The following is a 25,508-nucleotide window of genomic DNA, read 5'->3' on the forward strand; positions in this document are numbered from 1 at the left end:
ACATGCGACAAATTGGTGCCCTAGTGCGGTTGCCAGTACTTCAGCTACTGAACCCATGGGCTTGCCTAAGACTCAGACAGGACCATCTGTGGATAAGTTGGGCAGACCTGTGCATTATCTGGGTAATGCACAGATTTGTAACAATTTTAACTTTTCTTCATGTCGCTTTAGTCAGTGCAGACTGTTACACGTCTGCTGCATTTGCCACCGTGCCCATCCTAAAAGCCAGTGTCCAAAGAAGGCAGGGGCAGATGCATGACTAGGCGGCATTGACTCTCAAGTCCTCAGGGATTATCTGGTCGGTCATCCTCGTCCGGACTTGGTCGATTTCCTATGTGAGGGTTTTGTTCATGGCTTCAACACCGGCATGGTATGTCTCCCTCAGGAAACATATGAATGTAGGAACCTGCAGTCAGCCACAGTTAACCCGGAAACAGTGTCGGAACTCTTGAGGACTGAAGTCCTTAAGGGGTTCGTTATTGGTCCTTTCCACATAGCTCCCTTCAATCAATGGAGGGTCAGCCCTATTGGAGTTGCTCGTGGGAAATTTTCAAATAAATTTCGCTTAATTTATGATTTGTCGGCTCCCCATTTGTCTACCATTCCTAGCATTAACTCATTAATACCGGCAGAAGAATTTTCATTGAAGTACACTTCAGTGGACGAAGCAATTCAGCGCGTTCTGTTCTTTGGACCTGGCACCTGGATGTCTAAAGCAGACATCTCAGATGCGTTCAAGCTGTTGCCAATACGTCCCGACCTGTGGCAATGGCACGGCCTCAGGTGGTGCGGGCAGTATTATTTTGCCACCCGGCTCACTTTCGGGTCAAGAAGCAGCCCATGGTTGTTCGATACATTTGCAGCCGCACTTGAGTGGTCATTGATCAATCATTGGTCCTGTACAAGTGTGTTGCACTACCTGGATGACTTCCTACTCCTGGAAAGTCCGGGCTGCCCACCTGGGGATCTGGAGACTTTGCTGTCAGTTTTTAGGAATCTTAATGTCCCGGTTGCAGATAAAAAAGTGGAGGGTCCCGTCACTTCCCTATCTTTTCTAGGCATCATCTTGGATTCAGTTAGGATGGAAGCTCGTTTACCTCAAGAGAAGCTAGATCGTATCAGGTCTACGATTCACAGCATGTCCCGTTCTCCAGTCTCCAATAGACACCAGTTACAAAGTCTGCTAGGTATGCTCAACTACGCCATGAGAATAATCCCACAGGGCCGGGCATTTGTCTCTAGGTTATTAGCCCTTCTCCCAGCAGCACCCGATGCCGATTCTCCAGTGGTCATGGACCAGGCAGCCAGGGCAGACTTAGCCATGTGGGACCATTTCTTGGCAGCTTGGAATGGGATTTCCATGTTTATCCCTAGAGCTAGCCAGGACTCTCCAGTTGTGGTCACTGATGCGGCAGCCTCTACGGGTTTTGCCGCAATTTTTGCGCCCCACTGGTTTTCGTCATCCTGGCCTTCCGAGATCTTACAATTACCTGAATTTACTACCACTTCTGCTCTTTTCGAGATCATCCCCATCGTGGCAGCCGCTGTTACGTGGGGTCATCTGTGGAAAGGGCAGACAGTGGTCTTTTACACGGACAATACAGCTACACGAGACATTATCTGCAAAGGAAGATCGAAATCTCTCAGTATCATGTCCTTCCTTCGCAGATTGACTCATACCGCATTGCAGGGGGAATTCCATATTCAGTGTGTTCATATTGATGGAGTCAGGAATGTGGCGGCTGATGCCTTGTCCCGTTTCAAATTTCAGGTTTTCCACGAAGCAATGCCAGAAGCAGATGCAGTGGCTACTCCAGTACCACATGTCAGTTCTCTAACGCTAGACTAAGTAAACTTTACTTAGGGGCCGTTGATTTGATTCATCACTCCTTGGCAGCCAACACCGTTAGGTCCTATAATTTAGCTTGGAACACTTTTCAAAAATTTCAAGATAGTCACCCCACACAATTTCCTTTTGATCTACAGTACATTCTCACTTTTGTCGTGTTTTGCCACTCATCTCTAAAACTATCCCACAATACCATACGTTTGTTTTTAGCCGGGGTCCAACATTTCCGCTCCTTGAGCTGTCCTAATCTTCCATCAATTCTGTGCGCTCACCCGGTTAAGGCCGCTTTAAGAGGAATCCAGAAGACCGAAAGATCCAAGCCTCCTTCCAGGGTTCCTCTGTCTGCAGCCCAATTTCAACAGTTCAGTTGTCTGCTGGACGGAGAGCCGTTTGGAGTGGCGGCCAGTCTAGTGATCAAAGCAGCCATATACTTAAGCTATTACGGGTTCCTTAGACCAGGCGAATTTACTAAGACTTCCTATGGTGCTGACACACTTCTCCTTAAACATCTATCTCCGGCAGGCTCAGGGTTCACGTTAAAGTTAGAACATTCTAAAACGCAACAAGTTAGTGCAGCTATCATCAATTACTATGCAACTAACAACCCCTGGTGCCCTGTTGCAGTGTTCCGGAAATTATTGGGACTTCTGCATGGTAAGAAGGCAGACTCACCTCTGCTCCCATTCCCCGTGCAGCCGCTGTCATCCAACGATTTTGTTAGACATGTACGTATACTGGCACGAAACATAGGTATGGACCCCAGTACCATTTCCGGCCATTCCTTCAGGATGGGGGCAGCTTCCTCGGCTTCCAGGCATGCCATACCCGCCCATATCATTAAACGGTTAGGTCGTTGGAATTCACCTTGCTTCCAGAGGTACATACCTGACCCACAGAAGGAGATAGCCAGCGCCTTCAACCAGCTGGCAAATGTTTAGATTCCTGTCATATGTATTAATAAATAATCTTCTCTACATGTCTGTGTTTTGCCCCCTTCTTTTATAGGCTACCTCGGTCGGCCGGCCAGGCACACCTCAGGCTGGTATAGGTTAGGGAGTTATCCATGTCAGGTCTAACGTATTAACTTGACCACAAGTGGAAGTTAGCTGTGAATACAGCTAATTGAATTTGTGGGAGGAGTCTGGAACCACTATATTTACTAGGGTTCGGGCAATAGGGTCCTCGTGGTGTCAGCGGCGGTTGCTCCCACCACTCCCGCCCCCTTTTCTTTAGGTCTATTATTTTAGTTATTTTATTAAGGGTAGCCCCCTTCTTTTATAGGCTACCTCGGTCGGCCGGCCAGGCACACCTCAGGCTGGTATAGGTTAGGGAGTTATCCATGTCAGGTCTAACGTATTAACTTGACCACAATTACTTTTTGGTAATTTGTTACTATTTTCTAATTGTAATATGTCCCCTCCCCCCCCCTCCCCCCAGTATTTCTATCTTGCTGAGCTGTTTTTAACAACACTCAGAGATATGCATTATGGCACTCCCCAAGGACGTTACAGATTGGTCTAGACCAGGCATAGGCAACCTTCGGCACTGCAGATGTTTTGGTCTACATCTCCCACAATGCTTTGGCAGCATTTTGGCTATAAAGGCATCATGGGAGATGTAGCCCAAAATATCTACAGTGCCAAAAGTTGCCTATGCCTGGTCTAGACCCTATTGACATGAATGTGATAGTTATCTAGACATGCTCTGTATCCAGTGCAGAGGTCATTCTACAGGAAGGGGGAGGCTGAATGGTGGTAGATCCTGTGTTATCTATAGACTGGTGTCACTTTCAACAGTAATTCTGTTTGTGATGATAAGGAGGACAATATTAGGCTTAGTGGTCAGAATGAAAACCGCAGAGGTTCACAATATTTTTATATTATTAATGGCACAATGAAAAAAATATGTTTTATGTAAAAAATGTAATTAAACAAAAGGTCATTTTCTGATGACATATTACCTTTAAAGGGGTTATTATGTTAGTCAAAACAAATATTGATAGAATAGGGAATAATATATATATATATCTTTTTAATTTTTTTTTATGAGCAGATAACCTCCTCAAGGGTGTTGTGATTTAAGATTATTGATGTGATGTGTGCAGTATAGCCCTTTCTGCAATTTTCCAGTACACATATAATAAGGGTTGATTATTTTTCACATTAATATGATTCTAGTTATACTTACTGAAGAATTGGGAGTATATCTCAGAAATCTGACAACTTTGGCGTCTGATGCTGGACAAGCTAAAGCCATATATCGATTACGAAAAGTTCCATAAATTTTAAGATGGAATCCTGATTTGCTTAATGTGTCTTTTCCACCACTGGAGACATCAATCCCATAAGCTGATAGATCAAAGTAAAGATTGTGGGCTCGGATTTCCGGAGTTGGTACCTTTATGGGTCAAAAAATAAACAAGCCTGTTAAGGAATGCCAAAAATACAGATCAAAAAGCTTTTACAAGATGCATAGTCCTTCTATGGATTTGCCCTGTGAAGGATAAATTAATCTTTTTTTTACAGGTCTAACCAATGATGTTTATAAACTAGAATGTGCAGCTGACTAAATCCGAGCTGTTGTATCTGAGTTTACAGTATAACTCCTATACCCATGGGAATAAATATTAAAATTTACAAACAAGAGGGTGTGTAGAGCGCACAGTGGAAGTAACCTTCTAGGTAGGTGGGTGCCAGTCCTCTAAGCTTGACCGAGGCAAAATTCCAGTACAGCATAAAGATGGAAGACGGCACTACAGGTATGGTGTCCAAATAAAGTGGTATTTATTGGTCCAAACACATATAGTTGATGCAATATTTTGACCTGACAATCAGGTCTTTCTTAAGCATGAGAAAGATCATGCTTGCCAAAGCATGCTTGAGAAAGACCTGATTGTCAGGGCGAAACATTGCATCACCTGTATGTGTTTGGACCAATGAATACCACTTTATCTGGACACCATACCAGGAGTGCCGTCTTCCATCTTTATACTGTATTAAAATTTACAAATATATTGCAGGAATAATATCTTAGCTGTGAGGTAAATCTATAATAGCAATATCAATGTTTTATGAATTAGAGAATGTTTGGGAAGATATTTAAATTTACTCTGTGAGTCTGTATTTAAAGGGGTTATTTAGCATTTTTCTTTTTTCATTCTGCCCAGGTTGCAACAACAAAAACAATAAACTTTAAAGGGGTTATCCAGGAATTAAAAAAAACAGGCCTTTTTTTCATTCAAAGACTGTCTGTCTCCACTTCGGGTGTGGTATTACAACTTGGCTCCATTCACTTCAATGGAACTGAGCTGCACAACCACACCAAACCTGTAGACAGACATGGAGAGGTCTTTGAAAGGAAAAAAAAAAAGCCTGTTTTTGATTGCTGGAATACCCCTTTAACTTACCTCCCATAGCTTCCAAGATGCTGTCAATATGAGTCTCCCATCCTTTGGCCCAAGTCTTCTTCCACATTCTGGGGCCCGACAACACACTGGACTGTGTGTATCACCGGCCATAGTGATGTTCTGCCTCGGCCAGTGATACGCTGAGTGCCAGTGCGCCTTCCTCCTGGTGTCCATGCCTGTTATCACCAGCTGAATCAGGACATCACTGCAGCCGGCAATAAGCTCAGAGCAGTGTGATGTGTTGGGCCCAGACCACTATTTTTAGTCCGATCCAAAAAGGAGATACAATCGGAAAATGACCCACAAAAGGATGCATTTTTTTTTTTTTTTGCCAGCATGTAATCTCCTTGTGACCCTTGCTTGGATCATCCCATCTTGGAAAAGAAAATATACACAGAAAACAGGAACTTCAAATAGGGCCACCACATGGGAACAATGACAGGCATAGCTGAAACGTCAGAAAGTAATTATCTATGGAGTCTGTCAGATCAGTCTGGTGTTTTTCATAATGTTTGCAGAAGCTTAATTTCCTGTGGTGAGCGACATCTGTACTTTTCTCAGCAAATATAAAGTTTATTACAGTAACTACACATAATAACGCCATTAGGGTACGTTCACATGTGCAATTTTGCTACAGATTATCCGCAGCGGATTTTGCTACAATTGACTTGGGTCTGCGATAAATCTGCATTAATGGCAGATGTCCACAGACCCATCAACAGTAGCAAAATCCAAATACACTAATAATGCTGATAAAATTATTAGTTATTAACCCCTTAACGACCACGGACGTAAATGTACGTCCTGGTGCGGCGGTACTTAGCACACCAGGACGTACATTTACGTCCTGTGTATGACCGCGAGCATCGGAGTGGTGCTCAAGTCATACACAGCAGGTTTCGGCTCCTAGCAGCAGTCGGGGACCCGCCGGTAATGGCCGACATCCACAATCTCGTGGATGACCGCCATTAACCTCTCAGTACAGATCACGGCATCTGTGGCAGTGCACATGTTAAAATAGATGATCGGATCGCCCACAGTGCTGTCGCGGGGATCCGATCATCTGTAATGGCGGACGGAGGTCCTCTCACCTGCCTCCGTCCGTCTCCCGGCGTCTCCTGCTCTGGTCTGAGATCGAGCAGACCAGAGCAGAAGATAGCTGATAAAACTGATCAGTGCTATGCCCTATGCATAGCACTGAAAAGTATTAGCAATCAAATGATTGCTATAGATAGTCCCCTATGGGAACATAAAAAGTGTAAAAAATAAAAGTTGAAAAATGTAAAAATAAAAAAAAGTGAAAAATCCTCATCCCCAATAAAAATGAAAATTGTCAGTTTTTCCCATTTTACCCCCAAAAAGCTTTTTTTTTTTTTAATAAACATATTTGGTATCAACGTGTACGTAAATGTCCAAACTATCAAAATATAATGTTAATGGTCCTGTACGGTGAACGGCGTAAATTTAAAAATAACAAAAAATCCCAAAATGCTGCTTTTTAGTTACATTTTATTCCCCAAAATTTTTTTTTTATAAAAAATGATCTAAAAGGTTTTATGTATGCAAATGTGGCATCGATAAAAAGTGCAGATGACAGTGCTAAAAATGAGCCCTCATACAGCCCTATATACGGAAAAATGAAAAGGTTATAGGTTATGGGTGATTTAAGATTACTGATTTTGTACAAAAAGTTTTAGATTTTTTTAAGCAGTACAAAAATATAAAAGTGTCTAGCCATGGATATCATTTTAATTGCATTGACCCACAGAATAAAGAACACATATCATTTTTACCGTAAAGTGTACAGTGTGAAAACGAAACCCTCCAAAATTAGCAAAATTGTGGTTTTCATTTAAATTTCCTCCCTAAAAAAATATTTTTTGGGGTTCACCATACATTTTATGGTAAAATGAGACGTTTCATTACAAAGTACAAGCCCTTATGTGGGTCTGTAGATGGAAATATAAAAGAGTTATGGATTTTAGTAGGCGAGGAGGAAAAAACTAAAACGCTAAAATAAAATTGGCCTGGTCCTTAATGTTAAAATGGGCTTGGTCCTTAAGGGGTTAAACTGCCTGGACCATGTTATTGGTAACAAAACCAGCTTTCTACTGTGCCTCAAGCTTTTCTCTCCATCGCAGTAAATTTTAAAAATACTACTTTTCTTCAGCCGTTTGCTGTATGCTCATAAGCCCAAATAGCTATTGGGACGGTGATAAGACTGCAACTAGGCACTGCACTTTACCTGTAATGACATCTCTCTTCACATGATTGACAGGCAAAGAGGCTTTATGTCCTGGCAGCAGAAGTACTTTCAACTCTAGGAGATAGAACAGTATACCTAACACTTGATCGGTATTATGACTGCATGGTCCCATGGTGTTTAAATAGTACATACTTTCTTTTGAACATATGAACGTGTTATCTTCCGGTGTTTGGAAATTGCTTTTAAGGATGTAAGGCAGGCTTCACGCCACCATTTGACCTACCGATGCATAGATACGATTTTGGAAGCTCAAATCGCCTGAAATCGCATCTGTGCAGGGACAGATACTGACAGATACGGAACCATTAACTATTATGGGGCTGCGGACCCAATCGTAGCCTGCTAGTGACTGCGTTCTGGTCATTTTCTCAGCATGTTAGATTTTTGACACAGACTGAAAATCGTTGTCTGCCACGATTTTCAGTCCGTGACAAAAATCTGACATGCTGAGAAAATGACAAGATTGTAGTACTCCACCCCTAGACATCTTATACCCTATCCAAAGGATAGGGGATGAAAAGTCTGATCGTGGGGGTCCCACCGCTGGGGACCCCCGCAATATAGCATGCGGCACCAACCTGTTTCTGCTCCGGAAGCGTTGGAGCAGACATCACACCCCGTCCCCTCAATACAAGTCTATGGGAGGGGGCGTGACGGCACATTGCATAGACTTGCATTGAGGGGAACGGGCGTGACGTCACATGGGGGCTGAGTCGTGATGTCACGGACTTCCGGTGGTCGGGACCCAGACCCTCCAGCGCTTCCGGAGAAGAAACATGTGGGTGCTGCATGCTATATTGCTGGGGGTCCCCAGCGGCGGGACCACCGGGATAAGATGTCTAGGGGTGGAGTACCCCTTTAAAAGGTATTAAAAGATTTGCTGGACAGTACAATGTGTGTTTCAAGTGCTGAAGTCCTATACAACTGTATTTTCCACATTGCAAATGTATTTTCCTGTCATAACTTGCATACACTAAGTCTTACAGTATGTTAAGGGTTAATTTTTGCCAAACATTTGTCTTGCATTGCATATTCAAGCTGCCTAAAGAGCAGAATCTAGTTACAGCAAAGCTCCTAGCCAATAAATGCAAGTGTTGTCCCACCCCCTAAACCTGGAAAGACGTGGATCTTGATCTATTTAGTTAGCGGAGTGTTAGCGTAGCCTTTGGTCAGAGAGTATGGGGGAGATTTATCAAAACCTGTGCAGAGAAAAGTTGCCCAGTTGTCCATACCAATCAGCTTGCTTCTCTCATTTTTAAAGAGACCGCTGAAAAATGAAAGAAGCGATCTGATTGGTTGCTATGGGCAACTTTTCCTCTGCACAGTTTTTGATAAATCTCCCCCTATGTCAGTTTCTCAGCTCCTCTTACACTAAATGAGGAGGCTGAAATTAGTGAGCCTAAGGTATAGCTGAAGTCAGGTTTATCTCCTACAAATAGACCACAAAAGTTTACTTGTCCCGTCTACAAGCAAAATCAACCTTTTGCCAAGTACATGTCCTGCTCAAAGGATTGATCAGCTTCGCAGCATAGTCACCGAGTCGTCATGGGGTAGCAGAGAAGTGAAGTTGTAAAAGAACTTTGTTAAAAATACACTGGTCTCATGTTGCCTCGGTTAATGTTTCAGTGCCTTACCTGTTAAGTTGGGGGGAACCTTTCCTGGATGCACGTTTCAGCGTTGTGTCTCATTTTTTATTTGTTTTATAAAAGTAAGTGGAGTGAAATTCTAGTTTCTCAAGCCACAGTCCATTCCCCGCCTTATTAGATTCGTTGTTCAGTTAGCTAAAGAGATAGGGACAACGAGCTACTGCGTCAGAGAGTCACCTACATCTGTCCACATCTGCACTAGACAAGACACCACCAGAGTCAAAATTATCTGCTAACAGCATGGTCTGCGAGTGAATAGAATTTCTGCACGTAAAACTATATAAGATGTGACCTACTTGGTCCCATCCCATTTGCTACTGCTAAAACTTGTGCATAACCCCCCCCCCCCTCCTTCTCCTAGAGGGCCACCTGTGTTGGGTATTATAACGGGGGCTCATTTTGATCTATATTATTCTACATACACCACTTGCTTGTCTACATGTTTTAAATAAGCCCATGATATTTATTCCCGGATGATTTCAGATCCACTTGAATGAATGAATATTGTTAAAGTAAATAACATATTTAATGATTTAGCTATACAAAGAAATGAAAGTACATCCTTTTTTTCGCATAATAACATTTAATGACACCATTGGCAGAGCATCTATGTGACGTAGGTTTACTTCTCATGTGCAGATTATATGGTTGTATTTATTCCAATCGGTCTTTGATCCCATTTAGGTAAAGCTTTAAAGAGAAAAAGGAAGAAGAAAGAGCATTGTTTGTACTAACGGTCTTAATACAAAAAGGCAGGATATCATTAATTTAATGGCTGTTTACCATGGTTTATGTGCACATCACCTATGTCACTTACACATGAGATGGATATGGTCCTTGCACACAGTGACAGTAGTAGAAATATCTCAGCTGACTGCCTTTAGCACGTTTGTATGGAAAAAGCGGCCACAGATAGACTATTTTTTCTTTTTAATAATGTCTACCCCGTAGTTGGTACTGATTGATATTCTATCCAAAGCTATATGTTGGGGATTTTTTTTGTCCTATTATGTAACATAGAAAAATAATGAAATGGAGGCTAGGAAAAAATATAGTCAACCAAGGTTATTATTTATCAGACGCAGATGGCTTTTTACTAACAGACTAAGCTATCTGTATATATATATATATATATATATATATATATATATATATATAAATAAATATATATATTTAACATTGCAATTATGCAAAGGATAGAAATGCAGAATGCAGAGCATGCAATTACAAAACTTTATTGTACAAAAACCAACATCAGGAAACAAGTAGTCATGTGACACGTTTCAGTTGTTTTGTGCACCCTAATTGTATACCATTGCAATTGTGGTGTAGCAGAGTGCTTATCTGAGGTTGGGTATTCAATGGTTCCTGTGCACTCCAATTTTTTTGATAAGTTTATAGGTTGTAAAACTATATTTGCATTGTATTGCACTTTTTTATTATCATTTTATTATGCTAGATTCACATCAGCATTGTGAAATCTAACATTTTTTTTTTATGCCATCTTTGAGCTTTTCCCATTGTGATTCCTCCTTTTTTGTACACGTCAAAGTGACATGTAAGAAGTTTGTTATAATGATAGTTAAACTTTAAAGTAGTTGAGAAGTGCCTCTCTCTTCTGCCTGATCTGACAGTGACCATGGAGAGATGTCCCTGCACAGTGCCAACAGCCACCATAGCACCTGGCTGGCACTGCACACATCCTAATTATTAGACATGTGCCAACTTGGCACTGTGCCGCATGGTGTGCAGCAGAATCTCTCCATGCACAGATTAGGCAGAGGAAAGAGGCACTGCACAACCCCATTAATACCGCAATATATTAAAAATTAGAATACAACATACCACATACATAAACACACACAGACATACTCTCATAAATACACATTATAGATGTGCATAAATATGCAGTACACACATTGTCTCCCTGTGTCTGATTTCCCTGCACCCACACCATTTTAGGTGCCCCACCAGTCATCCATAGTACTGGGGTGTGCTACAAGGGACCCATTCCACAATAACAACAAGTGTAGGCCCTTCAATGAAAAACTGGGTGGTCCATATAACCACTTATAGCCAACTGTGACATAACCAAGCCCTTTCCAGTGGTAAGAGGAGAATCACAAGTATCAGCAGACCCTATGAATATCAGTTCTCTAGTATGTCCGTTACACAATGTAGGGAATAGCAAAGAGGAGTTTATGTCTATGTTTTTGTCTTCTTAGACATTCTTTTTTCTTCTTAGACATTCTTTTTTCTTCTTAGATATTCTTTTTTTCTTTAAAAGAAACCTGTAAGATATTCTCTCTTTAAAAGTTAACCTGTCATGCCTGAACCCTAAGACATCACACGGCAGTCCCCAGTGGATTCTGCCTGCCCCACTAGCCTTGATTGATAGATCTTTGCCTGTTGAAGTATAACGGAGAGTTCTATCTATCAAGCTGGTGGGGCAGGGTGCAGTCGCTGGGAAATGCAACAATGTCTTGTGGTTCAGGCAGCATATAAGTGATGACAGGTTCCCTTTAAAGTGGTCCTGCAAAGTTCATGTACATTATAAAGCTCTGTGTAAGGACCATACATGGCCTCACAGGGAGCCCTTCTCTATACTATGGATTCATAGGCACTTCATCTTCTGCTGTATGCTGACTACCATATGCTGAAAGGTACTGTATTCTCACTAGAAGCAATGTATATAATTAGTAAGTACCAGGTCTCTTGCAGGTTTACCGTAGTTATATACACACACTACGTTATTACTGTTTATATCCCTTTTTGTTGTTGTAACAAACAGCTATGACACCCAAAATATTAATTAAAGCAACACACCAATAAATATTACTCTTTAACCTTGGCATGTATTTAATATTACTCTTTAACCTTGGCCCACTGCTTCTAATAGCGGCGATGATGGGTTTATACTGCCAGGTACAATTAATGACTTGTTGTAAGAGCAAGTCTGGCTCACTGTTATATGCCTTGAATCATTTCTATAAAACATTTGTGAATGTATGGTCAAAAAAGGAGACTGCACAAGAATATAATTCAAACAACTGTACAGGAATGGTCACTGGATCTCCTCATAAGTGACTTTTACAGGGCCGTCATTCCACATTTAGAATGTGTGGTACATATTTCCACTCCTGCTGTCTTATACTTCTCCATAAAGGGGTGATATGAGAAAGACTTTACTAAGAAAAATACATTCTAATATATGATTTGGTGTCATTTATACTTTATAATTTTTTTTGTTTGTTTTTTACAACAACTTCATGGAATAGCGTTTATTATATAACTTAAAGCGTACCTGTCATAGTGCAAAAAAAAGAAAAAAAGTGATATGTTACTCAGGACCCAATCCGGATCATGTGCATATCATTTTTATGTGTCTCGGACCTATATATCCAGAGATATAAGCATTTATCTGCTGGTGAGTTACTTTTTCATTGTGCAGGCTGGAGGGGGCGTGTCAGTCTGTCTCCCTCACAGGAGCAAGCCTGTGCAGTCAGCCAATCAGTACTCTCTACTCTGTAACCCTTTCCTCTCTGGTTTTATGCTGTGTCATGTGTCAGAGGAAGATACTTGGAGCTTGCCTGCGGTAATCAGAAGACATTATGGTGAATTCATAACAGGATAAAATGTATAAATATAAGAATAGATCTTTATAAAATTAGTGCAAGGATTTTTTGGATAAAAGTACAGCATTTTTATGAATACATGTTCTATCTGTTTTATCTTCTCTTAGTAAAGCTGGATGCTAATCAGCATAGCTGTCACTATGTGTGTCATTCATCTTTCACAAACTCCTGAATGTCTGATCAACTTTTTTGTCATTCAGGAGTCCGAGAAAGCTTTGACTATTTCAGCATGCTGGGAGTTGTAGTTTAGTAACAACTGAAGCTGCAATGTTTGTAAATAACTGTGTTAGAGCAGTGTTGCCTCCAGCTGTTTTAAAACTACAGCTCCCAGCATGTCCACACATCCTTTATCTGTAGTTTTGCATACACAATAGAAATCTCCTATACTGGATACCGGTATGCTTTATGGCCGGTATCCAGTATGCTGTAAAATCTAGACTAGTCTGTCTGACTAAAAGACAGGCGACCCCTAGTGGTGGCTATTTTGAGCTTGAATTTCAGGTGAAAATGTAAATTTTTTTTAACAGGTGTTTATTGTGAAATGTCATATTATAATGAGTTCTGCAATATATGAAAAGTTTTTAACAATGACAGTGCCTCTTTAAGTCATTTTATACCAACAGCTGTAATGGCATAAAAAGAAAAGGAAACAGTAGGACATATGCAGTGTTTGAAAGGTATACAGATTATATAACGATATGCCATAAATGTCTTATATTGTTATGATGATGGTGATGATTATTATTATTAATAACAATATTAATAATATGAATTATTCGTAGCAGAAATAGTAGTAGTATTATTATAAATAATACAAATAATAATCCTTTATTCACATAGCACCAACATATTCTTCAGAGCTGTAAAGAGATTGTCATCACTCCTTAAGGCTCAAAATCTAAATTTATAACTAACCTATCAATATGCTTTTGGAGTCTGGGAGGAAACCCAAGCAAACACGGAGAGAACATACAAACTCTTTACAGATGTTGCCCTTGGTGGAATTTGTACCCAGGATCTCAGATCAACAGTGCTGACAACTAAGCCACTGGGCCCCCCTCCTTAATAGGGAATGGTGGCCCTCTGATCCTCTGTAGCCACTTATATGTTTAGTTTGCAGTTGGGTGCGGTAAAGCCACTTAGTAGATTGGGAGTCATAATTATGGTATGTCCATGGGGTTGCCATAAAGAAGGAAACTTTTGTTTCAATATAAAAACATAAATAGTTAGACTTACTGTACCATTCATGTCTGTGAAAAAGCTGGGTGGCATCCCAGTGAGGTTAGATCACACCTGCATGGAAGACCCATTCACTTATTAGTCTACTTTTTGGCGAACCTGCTGCACCACAGACACCAACAGAAGCAGACAGACACCATTGACTTTAACAGGGTCCATCATTCTACAGAATTTTTTGTGTTTTCTACACTTTTTTGTCCAGTTATTTGAACAGAATCTGTGACATAGACCCCTAAGGCCCCATTCATGCGGTGAAATTTCCAAGTGAAGTCCAGTGGAAAAATTCTACTCGGAAATTCTGTTGCAGTAGACTCCCAATGTTTTAAATAGGATTTTTCTGCACTATGCACATGGAAGAATTTAGTGTCGGAAACATCTGCCGTGGAAATTAAAACTACAAAGAAAACCTTTATGGAAGTTGCAATAAGTCTAATGTTCTGTAGTAATGTGGGGTAAGAGCAAAGTTCTATCCAGTCTATTGTGTTCTGCATAGGAAAATACAGCCTTATATTTTATTATGGGCGTTTCCCTTAAGTTGTATAACTTCCTGATAAAGCTTAAAACAAAGAACAAAGAAAAAGTAAATACAAGAAAAACAAGTTAATGGTTGGGTTTGTACTTATAGTTATGGTCTGATCATATGACTGCCTTCAATCCTACTGTAGTCGCTTGATGGCATAAGGACTCACACACACACACACACACGTTACCTAGCAGCATTCTATATTTAAATTATATTTAGAACTTTGCAACATATTATGATATATATATTACAATAGTAGAATACAATATAAATACACGTAATAAAAAAGTACAGGGCTGGACAAATTCCAGCAGCTAGTAGGCCAATGTACCTAAGAATGTACTCTAAAGCAATATTGTGGTGTATGATAAGTTATTATGTTATGGTTTATGATCTTATTATGGACTCACACAGTCTACCATATTTTGTCTAACCCTAATAAAACAATGTATTACCTGCCTCTGGTCTGGTCTTTCAAATGCTGCATTGGCTCCATACGCATTACATGATTCCACAATATATTCAGAGTTGACGCCCAAAAGTGAACTTGACTCTCCACATGATCCATCAGCAACTATAATGATTTTGGGGTACTCCCCTTGTGATATTTTTCTTATGTACTCTTCTGTAAACTAAAAAGATAAAAATATGCGGTTAAGAGTCCAGTCATACAATTTTATGGTTGTACAAATGTTACTTTATTACATTCTAAAAATAACGAGATAAGGCAGCTTTCACATTATAAAAATACTTCCGTTATAAACGCGGACTGTCATAAAAATCTTGAACATTGGCCATTAAACGGCCGTTAGAAAATCCCATTGTAGTGTATGGGATTTTTCTAATAGCCGTTTTATCCCGTTATTAATAACGGCTGTTATTTTGTGACGGGCGATAGTAACGAGAGAAATGCACTATTTATCCCGTTCATTCGCTCGTCACACATTAACAGCCGTTATTAATAACGGGATAAAACGGCTATTGGAAAAATCCCATAGACTATAATGGGATTTTCTAACGGGCGTTAGGGATTTTCTAACGGCCGTTTAACGGCCAATTTTCAAGATTTTTATGACGGACGTTTGTAACAGAAGTATTTTTATAAAGTGAAAGCAGCCTAACTTCAAAAGTACCAAAAGCCATGGTGTCATGAATCACCCTGTAGTAAGCAAAATACAGAACTATGTACGTTTTACCAGTGTTAAATGGGCTTTCCTACAAACAATACTTTAAAGTTATCTACAGATTAGGTGATAAGATGTTGCTGGAACCTAAAAGGATCATAAGATGCCCACCCTTTAAATGGAGCACTGGTTAGGCATTAGCACTGCTACTCCACTGAACTTCTTTGCACTGACAGAGATAGGCCAGGTACTGTGCTATCATCTTCATCGGTCCCATAGAGTTGAACTGACCGCAATGCACAATTGTGGCTGTCGATCCATTCATCAAGGGATACAAGGCCCCCATACATGTGATCAGTGGTGGGTCCCAGAGATGGCGTCCCTAGCAATCAGACACTTATCACTATACAGTGCCATTCAGAAGATGAAATACCATGTTATAGGTTTTGACTTGGGGTCAAGAAGCTTCAAGTTATGAATTTCAAAAACAATCTGGATGCTATGTAATTTGGAGGGCGACACAACTCTGCTTCCTAACAGTTTTTAGATTTGTAGGCAGGTCTCTCCAGTTTCTTTCTCCTATTCGATGAACTTCGCTGCAAAAGTTAAAATATAGAATTTGAATGATGGGCAGTACTAAAGCAAAGGCATTGTCCAAAGCAAATAACCTTTTCCAGATTGTTTTACAGTTGCCCATAACCGTCTCTGTGTTACCATATTGGAAATATATTTTACAGTGTATGTACAGGATGGAATATTGAAAATATGTTTGGAATGGAAAATGTGAAATATTAAGGGTAACATATCAATTTCACCACTGCTTTGAGGAGATATTAACCAGCACCAGAAGAATTTTACCCAGGGCTTTTACTTTAACGCATTTAAATGAAATGGTTGTTTTTACACTTATATCTACATAAACAAACTATCACATGAAAGCATAATACCTAACTACAAGTCACATGTTTAAAGATTCATACTCATCCTTATGTTACATCCTGTGCTCTGGCTGTGAGCGCATTCCCCCTCTCCTGGCAGGGCTGGGATTCGCATCGCAGGACGGGTCCGCATGCGAGTCCCAGCCCATCTCTCACCTCCGTGCCAGTCTCCTTTCTCTGTCTTCTCTCAGCGCAGGCATGCGTGCCCCCACCTCCTATGGCACGTGCGTGCCGGAGGTCTTTTATTTAAAGGGCCAGTGCACCTGTAATTATTGTTTGCACCTGCACTGTTTTTTTTAAATAAATTTCCACACCTCCCATCACTCCCTGCCAGATCTTTGTTGCCCTAGTGCCAAGAGTTAGCGTATACTGTTTTTCCTTGCCGTGTTCCTGACTATCATTCCGTGACCTTGCTCCTTGCCGCCTGCCTCTTGACCTCCTGCTACGTTCCTGTCTACGCACTTGTGCCGCCTGCCCTGACCTCCTGCTATCCAGACCACGTCTTGCCTATCCCTCTGTGCCTCGCATCTCCTCAGCCACCTGTGGGGTCGAGTTGTGCCAGGGGTAGTGACCTGGGTGATGTCTGCCACAGCAAGACCATCCTGCTTTGCGGCAGGCTCTGGTGAAAACCAGCGACACCTTAGACTTCGCTCCCTGGTACGGCCCGTGTCATCTGCCATACAGGTCCAGCTTATCCACTACCTCCAAGTGTGTCCTGCTTACAGCCGTGAGTCTTACAGCTTATGTACAAAGTAAAATTCAGATAATAGATATGCCAAGTAGCAGTTTATTCTTTTTCTAAATCCTTATTCAACTATACATGATTTAGGCCAACTTATAATCACAAAGCTCTGCCCTTTAACACTAAATTAGGGGGTCAGCAGCTATGAGTGGCATGCGGGGTGCTTTTGAGTGGCACACGGGGCTGGCTCCGGTCAGCCCCAGATCCCCAGGCGAGCGAGCCCCGCTTTAAGCTGTGTGCGCACACACGCACGCACAGTTAAAGCTTCCTCTCAGTGTGAGCTGCAGAACCTGTGGCTTCACTGAGAGGAGACCTGTGACCTCTGCCCACACACAGCGCAGATGATGTCACTCATCGGTGCCTGCACTGTGTAGTGGAAGCAGAAAGCAGCTAGCTTGTGCTGCCCAGGAGATCCCTGCCTGCAATATAGGTGAGTAAATGTTTTTAGTTTTTTTTTAAATCATCCTGGAATCTGCAGAACAGAGGAGGGAAGTTGACAGGAGGGGGGAAGCGGGAAGGGGGGGGGGGGTCGCAAGTGATGATTGGGGGGTGCAAGTGATGATTGGGGGGGTGCAAGTGATGATGGGATGATGGGTGGGGTGCAAGGGATGATGGGGGTGCAAGTGATGATGGGGGTGCAAATTATGATGGGGTGCAAATTATGATGGGGGTGCAAGTGACGGCGGGAAGGGAGTGCAGGTGACGGGGAGGGGATGCAGGTGACGGGGGAGGGGGTTGCAGGTGACAGGGAGGGGGATGATTATTTGGATGTGAAGGAGCAATGGCTACGTCCCTACCTGGCTACCTACACAATTATGGGGGGGGGGGAGGGTGCAAGTGGTGATGGGGGGGTGCAAATGATAATGGAGGGGAAGGGGGGGGTGCAAGTGATGGGGGAAGGGGGAATGCAATTGATGATGGGGGGAAAAGGGGGTGCATGTGATGATGGGGGAAAGAGGGGTGCATATGATGATGGGGGAAAGGGGGGTGCAAGTGATGGGGAAGGGGGGTTGCAAGTGATGATAGGGGAAGGGGGGGTGCAAGTGATGATGGGGGGTTGCAACTGACTGGGGGAAGGGGTGTGCAGGTGACAGGGAGGGGGATGATGAGAAGGAGGACTGGCCAATTCCCTACCTGGCTACCTACACAATTACCTTCCTGGCTACCTACCTTATTAATTTCTTGGCTACACACCCACCTACTTAGCCACGTGGCTACCTACCTACATAGCTACTTACCTACACAGCAACCTAATTACCTAACTACCTACTTGCTAACTAACTACCTACTCATCTAATCAGGTACCTACTTACATACATAGCTACCCATTTACCTATCTTGCTACCTACCTATGAACTTATCACCATATCTACTTACCTACCTGCATACCTACCTACCTACTTATATCCAAGGAAAATCGTAGCTCACCAAAGTATAAAGTGCAGAGTTTATTCCATTCCAAACAGCGTTACAGATCAGGCTACGTTACGTCGCCTCTCATGCTTGACAAAGACGAAGACAGGTCGCTGAAACGTTGTTTGCTCTTTAACACTTTTTTTAATGGGATTAACTCCACTGAATTTTGCCCTTCTGAGGAGTGCACTGGAAAAATGCAGAGACTAAGATGTTTGTCTTGCAGATGCTGCAGTGATGGGTTTTTGCTGGAAAAAGTCGTCATGGTGGTCTGAGCCAGAACGAGAACAAAAGGAAAGAGGACATCACTGACCGTAAAATACGTGAATTGTGATGTGAGTCAGTTATTGTAACTGTATGCATATTATTGTGCAACACGACTGGGGTCTGATCCTGGGGTCTGTATTATGGTGGGTGGTGATTCGGGGGTCTGTATTATGGTGGGTGGTGATTCAGGGGTCTCTATTGTGGAGGGGTCTTATGCTGGGGCCTGTATTATGGTGCAAACTGATTCTGGGGTCTGTATTATGGAGGGGTCTGATTCTGGAGTCTGTATTATGGTGGGGTCTGATTCTGGGGTCTGTATTATGGTGGGGTCTGATTCTGGGGTCTGTATTATGGTTGGGTCTGTATTATGGTGGGTGGTGATTCTGGGATCTGTATTGTGGTGGGTGGTGATTCTTGAGTCTGTAATATGGTGGGGTCTGATCCTGGGGTCTGTATTATGGAGGGGTCTGATTCTGGGGTCTGTATTATGGTTAGGTCTATATTATGGTGGGTGGTGATTCTGGGGTCTGTATTGTGGTGGGTGGTGATTCTGGGGTCTGTATTATGGTGAGGTCTGATTCTGGGGTCTGTAATATGGTGGGGACTGATTCAGGGGTCTGTATTATGGTGGGGTCTGATTCTGGGGTCTGTATTATGGTTAGGTCTGTATTATGGTGGGTGGTGATTCTGGGATCTGTATTGTGGTGGGTGGTGATTCTGGGGTCTGTATTATGGTGGGGTCTGATTCTGGGGTCTGTATTATGGTTAGGTCTGTATTATGGTGGGTGGTGATTCTGGGATCTGTATTGTGGTGGGTGGTGATTCTTGAGTCTGCAATATGGTGGGGTCTGATTCTGGGGTCTGTACTATGGTGGGTGGTGATTCTGGGGTCTGTTTTATGGTGGGTGGTGATTCTGGGGTCTGTATTATGGTGGGTGGTGATTCTGGGGTCTGTATTATAGTAGGGACTGATTCTGGGGTTTATTATAGTGGGGTCTGATTCTGGGGTCTGTATTATGGTGGGTGTTGATTCTGGGGTCTGTATTGTGGTGCAGACTGATTCTGGGGTCTGTATTATGGTGAGGTCTGTATTATGGTGGGTGGTGATTCTGGAGTCTGTATTGTGGTGGGGCCTGATTCTGGGGTCTGTACTATGGTGGGGACTGATTCAGGGGTCTGTATTATGGTGTAGGTCTGATTCTGGGGTCTGTACTATGGTGGGTGGTGATTCTGGGGTCTGTATTATGATGGGTGGTGATTCTGAGGTCTGTAATATATTGGGGATTGATTCTGGGGTCTGTGTTATAGTGGGGTCTGATTCTGGGGTCTGTATTATGGTGGGTGGTGATTCTGGGGTCTGTATTATGGTGAGGTCTGATTCTGGGGTCTGTATTATGGTGTGTAGTGATTCTGGGGTCTGTATTATGGTGGGGTCTGATTCTGGGGTCTGTATTATGGTGGGTGGTGTTTCTGGTCTGAGTTAAAATGGTTGTTCTCACTGTAAGGTCCTTACAGCGAGAACAATATATAGGGCCAATTCTGTAAAAAAAAAACACCCTGTGACAAGCCACACCCCACCCACAGCAAGCCACACCCACAGCAAGCCACACCCATGTTGCCGGCACACAAACCGACTTCGAAAAAAATTTGGTTACAGCACTACCAAAAGGTGGCCTACCCCTGCACTAAACAATCACAAAGGGTTTTGTTATTTTATTGGACTTCATAATAGTAAATCTGTCTTCACTTGTGCTGTAACAGGATCAAGGTCCAGATTATGTAATTGTGAAAATATTCCTCCATAATACCTTCACTTGGGTGTAGCTTTATTGAGTTAGGGTCATAATGTCAAAATATGTTAGGATCTAGCATACTTAGTCTGATGCACTCCATTTGAATTCAGAGCAGTGGAATATGCACTGTCGTGTTCATGTCTTTAATCCTAAAGTAAAAAAACAAAACATTTCAGGCTCTTGAAATGCCCTAATTCTTCCAAGTTTCCACTCAATAAAAAAAGAGATGATACAGTAATTTTTTTTCCAGAGCACACAGAAATGCAATAGATTATAAAAAAAAAAAAGTTGGGCTACAAGACACCTCGGCAATTGCATATCCCATAATGACATCAGACAGGTTGGCATGTCACAAGTAAAAGTGTATTCAGCTCACCCTCTGTTGCTAACAGAAGCCAAAAGACATGCAGCCCACCACCGCTTGAAACCATAACAAAAAATGTTTAAAAAGTCTAGCGCTAACCAGGTTACTCTTAAAACTTCTCCTGCTTTATTTCATATAGTGCTGGATTAAAAAAACATCCGTGCTGGATAAAACAAGAGTACTATGCCATTGCATATCAGGAGGACATGATTAAAACAACACAATTCTGGGGTTTTGTATTTTTTTTTACTTTTACGCTATTTACCTTATGTTATATTTTAATGGTTTGGACAATTGCACATGTGGTAATGTTTACATGTTGTTTTATATGGAAAATGGGAAAAGGGGGTGATTTGCATATGGGAGGATTTAAAGAGGTACTCCACTGGAAAACATTTTCTTTCAAATCAACTGGTACCAGAAAGTTAAAAATCCCAATCCTTCTAGTACTTTTGAGATGATGTATACTATAGAGGAAATTCTTTTCTTTTTGAATTTCCTTTCTGTCTGACAACATGCTCTCTGCTGACACCTCTGTCCATGTTAGGAACTGTCCAGAGCAGGATAGGTTTGCTGTGGGGATTTGCTCCTATTCTAGACCAGTGATGGTGAACCTCCGGCCCATGTTACTGTACAGGGCAGGAGGACGGCCCGGCTCACTTGGCAAATGCCTGATGTGCCCGATGGCCAGTCCGGCCCTGGATAGAGGGGTGACTCCAGCATGGCACCCCCCTTGTGAGTGGCATCCGGGGCGGGCCACCCCCACTTGGTACGCCACTGTGGCCACGTGCCCACAGAGGGGGCTCGGACTGCCACCTGTTGCATGCGTGCCATAGGTTCACCATCACTGCTCTAGACAATTCCTAAAATGGACAGAGGTGTCAGCAGAGAGCATGTTGTCAGACAGAAAGGAAATTTAAAAAGAAAAGAACTTCCTCTGTAGTATATAGCAGCTGATAAATTCTGAAAGGATTGGGATTTTTTTTTTATAGAAGTAATTTACACATCTGTTACGTTCCCCACTGGAACACCAGGGTTGGTTTAAAGCTCCCTTTAGATGCTGCTGTCAGTGACAATACAAAGGGTTAATAGTCAGCTGCAGCGATTGCTGCATGCCAGCTATTAGCAGCAGCCCCCAGCTACAGGAATCAGCTGGGGGCCACCGAGTATGGAGCGGGCTCGAGTCTGGAGCCCACGCTATACACCCTGAGTGGCACCATGACAGACTAGGTCAATCTTGGGTCGCATAGGGGTCAAAAATCTTCTCGGGGCAGCAATTTGCAGCCCCTGTGTAGGTGCGCCTGTGTCTAATGGACCCAGTGAGACCCATTGTAGGCCCAGCCCTCTTTGTGTACAGCTGAATTATGTTCTGTAAAGCCCCTTAGGAGGCAAAACTGTGGCCATAAAATCACAAACAGACTGCATGTTATGCTATTTTTGATATTTTTTTCTTGTATACCACACTGTTGAAGGGTTCTTGTATACCATCCTGTAGAAGTATTTACTTCTAGTAAGAACTTAAGCCCCACTGTGAATGGTAGAACATATGCATCCAGCAGGGCCTGCAGAAACATCTTGGGGGAGATTCATCAAAACCTGTCAAGAGGAAAAGTTGCCCATAGCAAACAGATAGCCTCTTTCATTTTTAACAAGGCCTCTGAAAAATGAAAGAAGCGATCTGATTGGTTGCTATGGGCAACTTTTCCTCTGCTCTGGTTTTGATAAATCTCCCCCTTGTCTCTAGTGAAATGCTAAAGAATTTGGACTTTGTCCTTTGATACTAAGATGTTTTTTTTAGATAGTCACAATTAAACAAATCTACCTTCGAACCATTAACCCCTTAAAGACATTGGACGTAAATGTACGTCATAATGCGGTGAGACTTAACGCACCATGACGTTCATTTACATCATGTACATGACCGCGAGCACCGGAACTCGCATCATGCACTGCAGGTCCCGGCTGCTGTCGACAGCCAGGGACCCGGCGGTAAAGGCGGACATTAGTGACCGCGCTGATGTCCACCATTAATCCCTCAGATGCCATGATCAATTGTGTGGCACTTAAAATGGATGATCGGATCGCCTGAGCGCTCGGTGCATTGGGATTAAACGCTCGTAACGAATTACCGTATATACTCGAGTATAAGCCGAGTTTTTCAGCACGATTTTTCGTGCTGAAAACACCCCCCCTCGGCTTATACTCGAGTGAACTCTTCGCCCTCAGTGGTCTTCAAGCTGCAGACCTCCAGATATTTCAAAACTACAACTCCCAGCAAGCCCGGGCAGCCATCGGCTGTCCGGGCTTGCTGGGAGTTGTAGTTTTGAAACCTCTGGAGGTCCGCAGGTTGAAGACCACTGCGGCCTTCGACATCATCCAGCCCCCCTCTCACCCCCTTTAGTTCTGTACTCACCTCCGCTCGGCGGGACGTTAGGGTGCGCTGGTCCGGTGCTGTAGGACTGTCCGTTGGGGATGTCGTCTGGTGGGATAGTGGTTCCGGGCTGCCATCTTCACCGGGGGGGGCCTCTTCTCCGCGCTTCGGGCCCGGAATAGAGGCGTTGCCTTGACTACGACGCAGACGGATGTTGGTAATGAACGTCCCTCTGCGTCGTCGTCAAGGCAACGTGACTATTCCGGGCCCGAAGCGTGGAGAAGAGGCCCCCCCGGTGAAGATGGCAGCCCGGAACCACTATCCCACCGGACAACCTTCCCACCGGACAGTCCTGCAGCACCGGACCAGCGCACCCTAACGTCCCGCCGAGAGGAGGCGAGTACAGAACTCAAGGGGGTGAGAGGGGGGCTGGATGATGTCAAAGGCCGCAGTGGTCTTCAACCTGCGGACCTCCAGAGGTTTCAAAACTACAACTACGCCTCTATTCCGGGCCCCAAGCGTGGAGAAGAGGCCCCCCGGTGAAGATGGCAGCCCGGAGCCACTATCCCACCGGACGACCTCCCCACCGGACAGTCATGCAGCACCGGTGTTGTAGTTTTGAAACATCTGGAGGTCCGCAGGTTGAAGACCACTGTATCAGACATTGACAAGCGGTGATGATGAAGGTGGGGGGGGGGGGGGCTGATGACATGTGGTGATGATGAAGGGGGGGCGTGTGGGATAATGACAAGGGGATGATGAAGGGGGGGTGGGATTATGACAAGGGGATGATGAAGGGGGGGGGGGATTATGACAAGGGGATGATGAAGGGGGTGGGGATGATGACAAGGGGATGATGAAGGGGGTGGGGATGATGACAAGGGGATGATGACAAGGGGATGATGACAAGGGGATGATGAAGGGGGGGTGATGACAGGCGGTGATGATGAAGGGGGGTGTGGGATGATGACAAGGGGATGATGAAGGGGGGTGGGGATGATGACAAGGGGATGATGACAAGGGGATGATGACAAGGGGATGATGAAGGGGGGGTTGATGACAGGCGATGATGATGAAGGGGGGGATGATGACAGGCGGTGATGATGAAGGGGGGATGATGACAGGGTGATGATGATGAGGGTGTTAATGACGGGGGTCTGGATGATGACAGGGGGGATGATGTATTTCCCACCCTAGGCTTATACTCGGGTCAATAACTTTTCCTGGGATTTTGCGGTGAAATTAGGGGCCTCGGCTTATATTCGGGTCGGCTTATACTCGAGTATATACGGTAGGTTTTTTCTGTGATTCACATTATTTGTTGTAAGTTTTACCAGTTCGTGAGTATTTTAATCAGTACTTTTTGTATGTTTTTTTTACATATTTTGTATACCTGTATGTCTCATGTGTAGTGGGTGGATACTATTTAATAGGTAAAAGAGCAACAGGAAGCTGTCACCGGGGCCTGATGAAACGCTGGATGGCGTGAAACAGTGGCTGTCGTCCGGGTGCACGCTCCTGCCTCTCAGCTCTGCTCGCGTCTTTGGAGAAGATGTCACATCTATGTTCTGAATGAACATTGAATAAATTGTTGCAGCAGGATCTTCAGGTGTGTGCTCCATTTCTTCTCTACTTATCGTTGCCTTTTTAATGTTAATTATCCCGTATAGTGAAGGTGTAAATGTAAAAAAAAAAAATATATATATATAAAAGTCCAAAATTGCAGCTTTTTTGTCAAATTTTAAATAAATTTTTTTAATAAAAAGTGATAAAAAGTAAAAAAGAAGCAAAAGTGGTACTAATAAAAACTACAGATAACAACGCAAAAAATTAGCCCTCATAACGTCCCGTATATGGAAAAATGAGAGTTATAGGTGGTCAAAATAGGGCAATTTCAAACATACTAATTTTGTTCAAATAGATTGAGATTTT

General features: G+C 43.0%; 1 protein-coding gene across 2 annotated transcripts in view; it reads right to left on the reverse strand.

Annotated features, from left to right (window-relative positions):
• LOC130276570 (uncharacterized) overlaps positions 1–25,508 on the reverse strand; it is a 103,735-nt gene that overhangs the window by 17,273 nt on the left and 60,954 nt on the right. For both annotated transcript variants that reach the window (XM_056526115.1, XM_056526116.1), the window contains exons 3-4: positions 15,020–15,196; positions 4,037–4,246 (exon numbers count right to left, since the gene is read on the reverse strand). In XM_056526115.1, coding sequence (XP_056382090.1) covers positions 4,037–4,246; positions 15,020–15,196 — 387 coding nt within the window. The remainder of the gene's footprint in view (positions 1–4,036; positions 4,247–15,019; positions 15,197–25,508) is intronic.

Source organism: Hyla sarda, chromosome 6 (assembly GCF_029499605.1).
Source record: "Hyla sarda isolate aHylSar1 chromosome 6, aHylSar1.hap1, whole genome shotgun sequence".
Lineage (NCBI taxonomy): Eukaryota > Metazoa > Chordata > Amphibia > Anura > Hylidae > Hyla > Hyla sarda.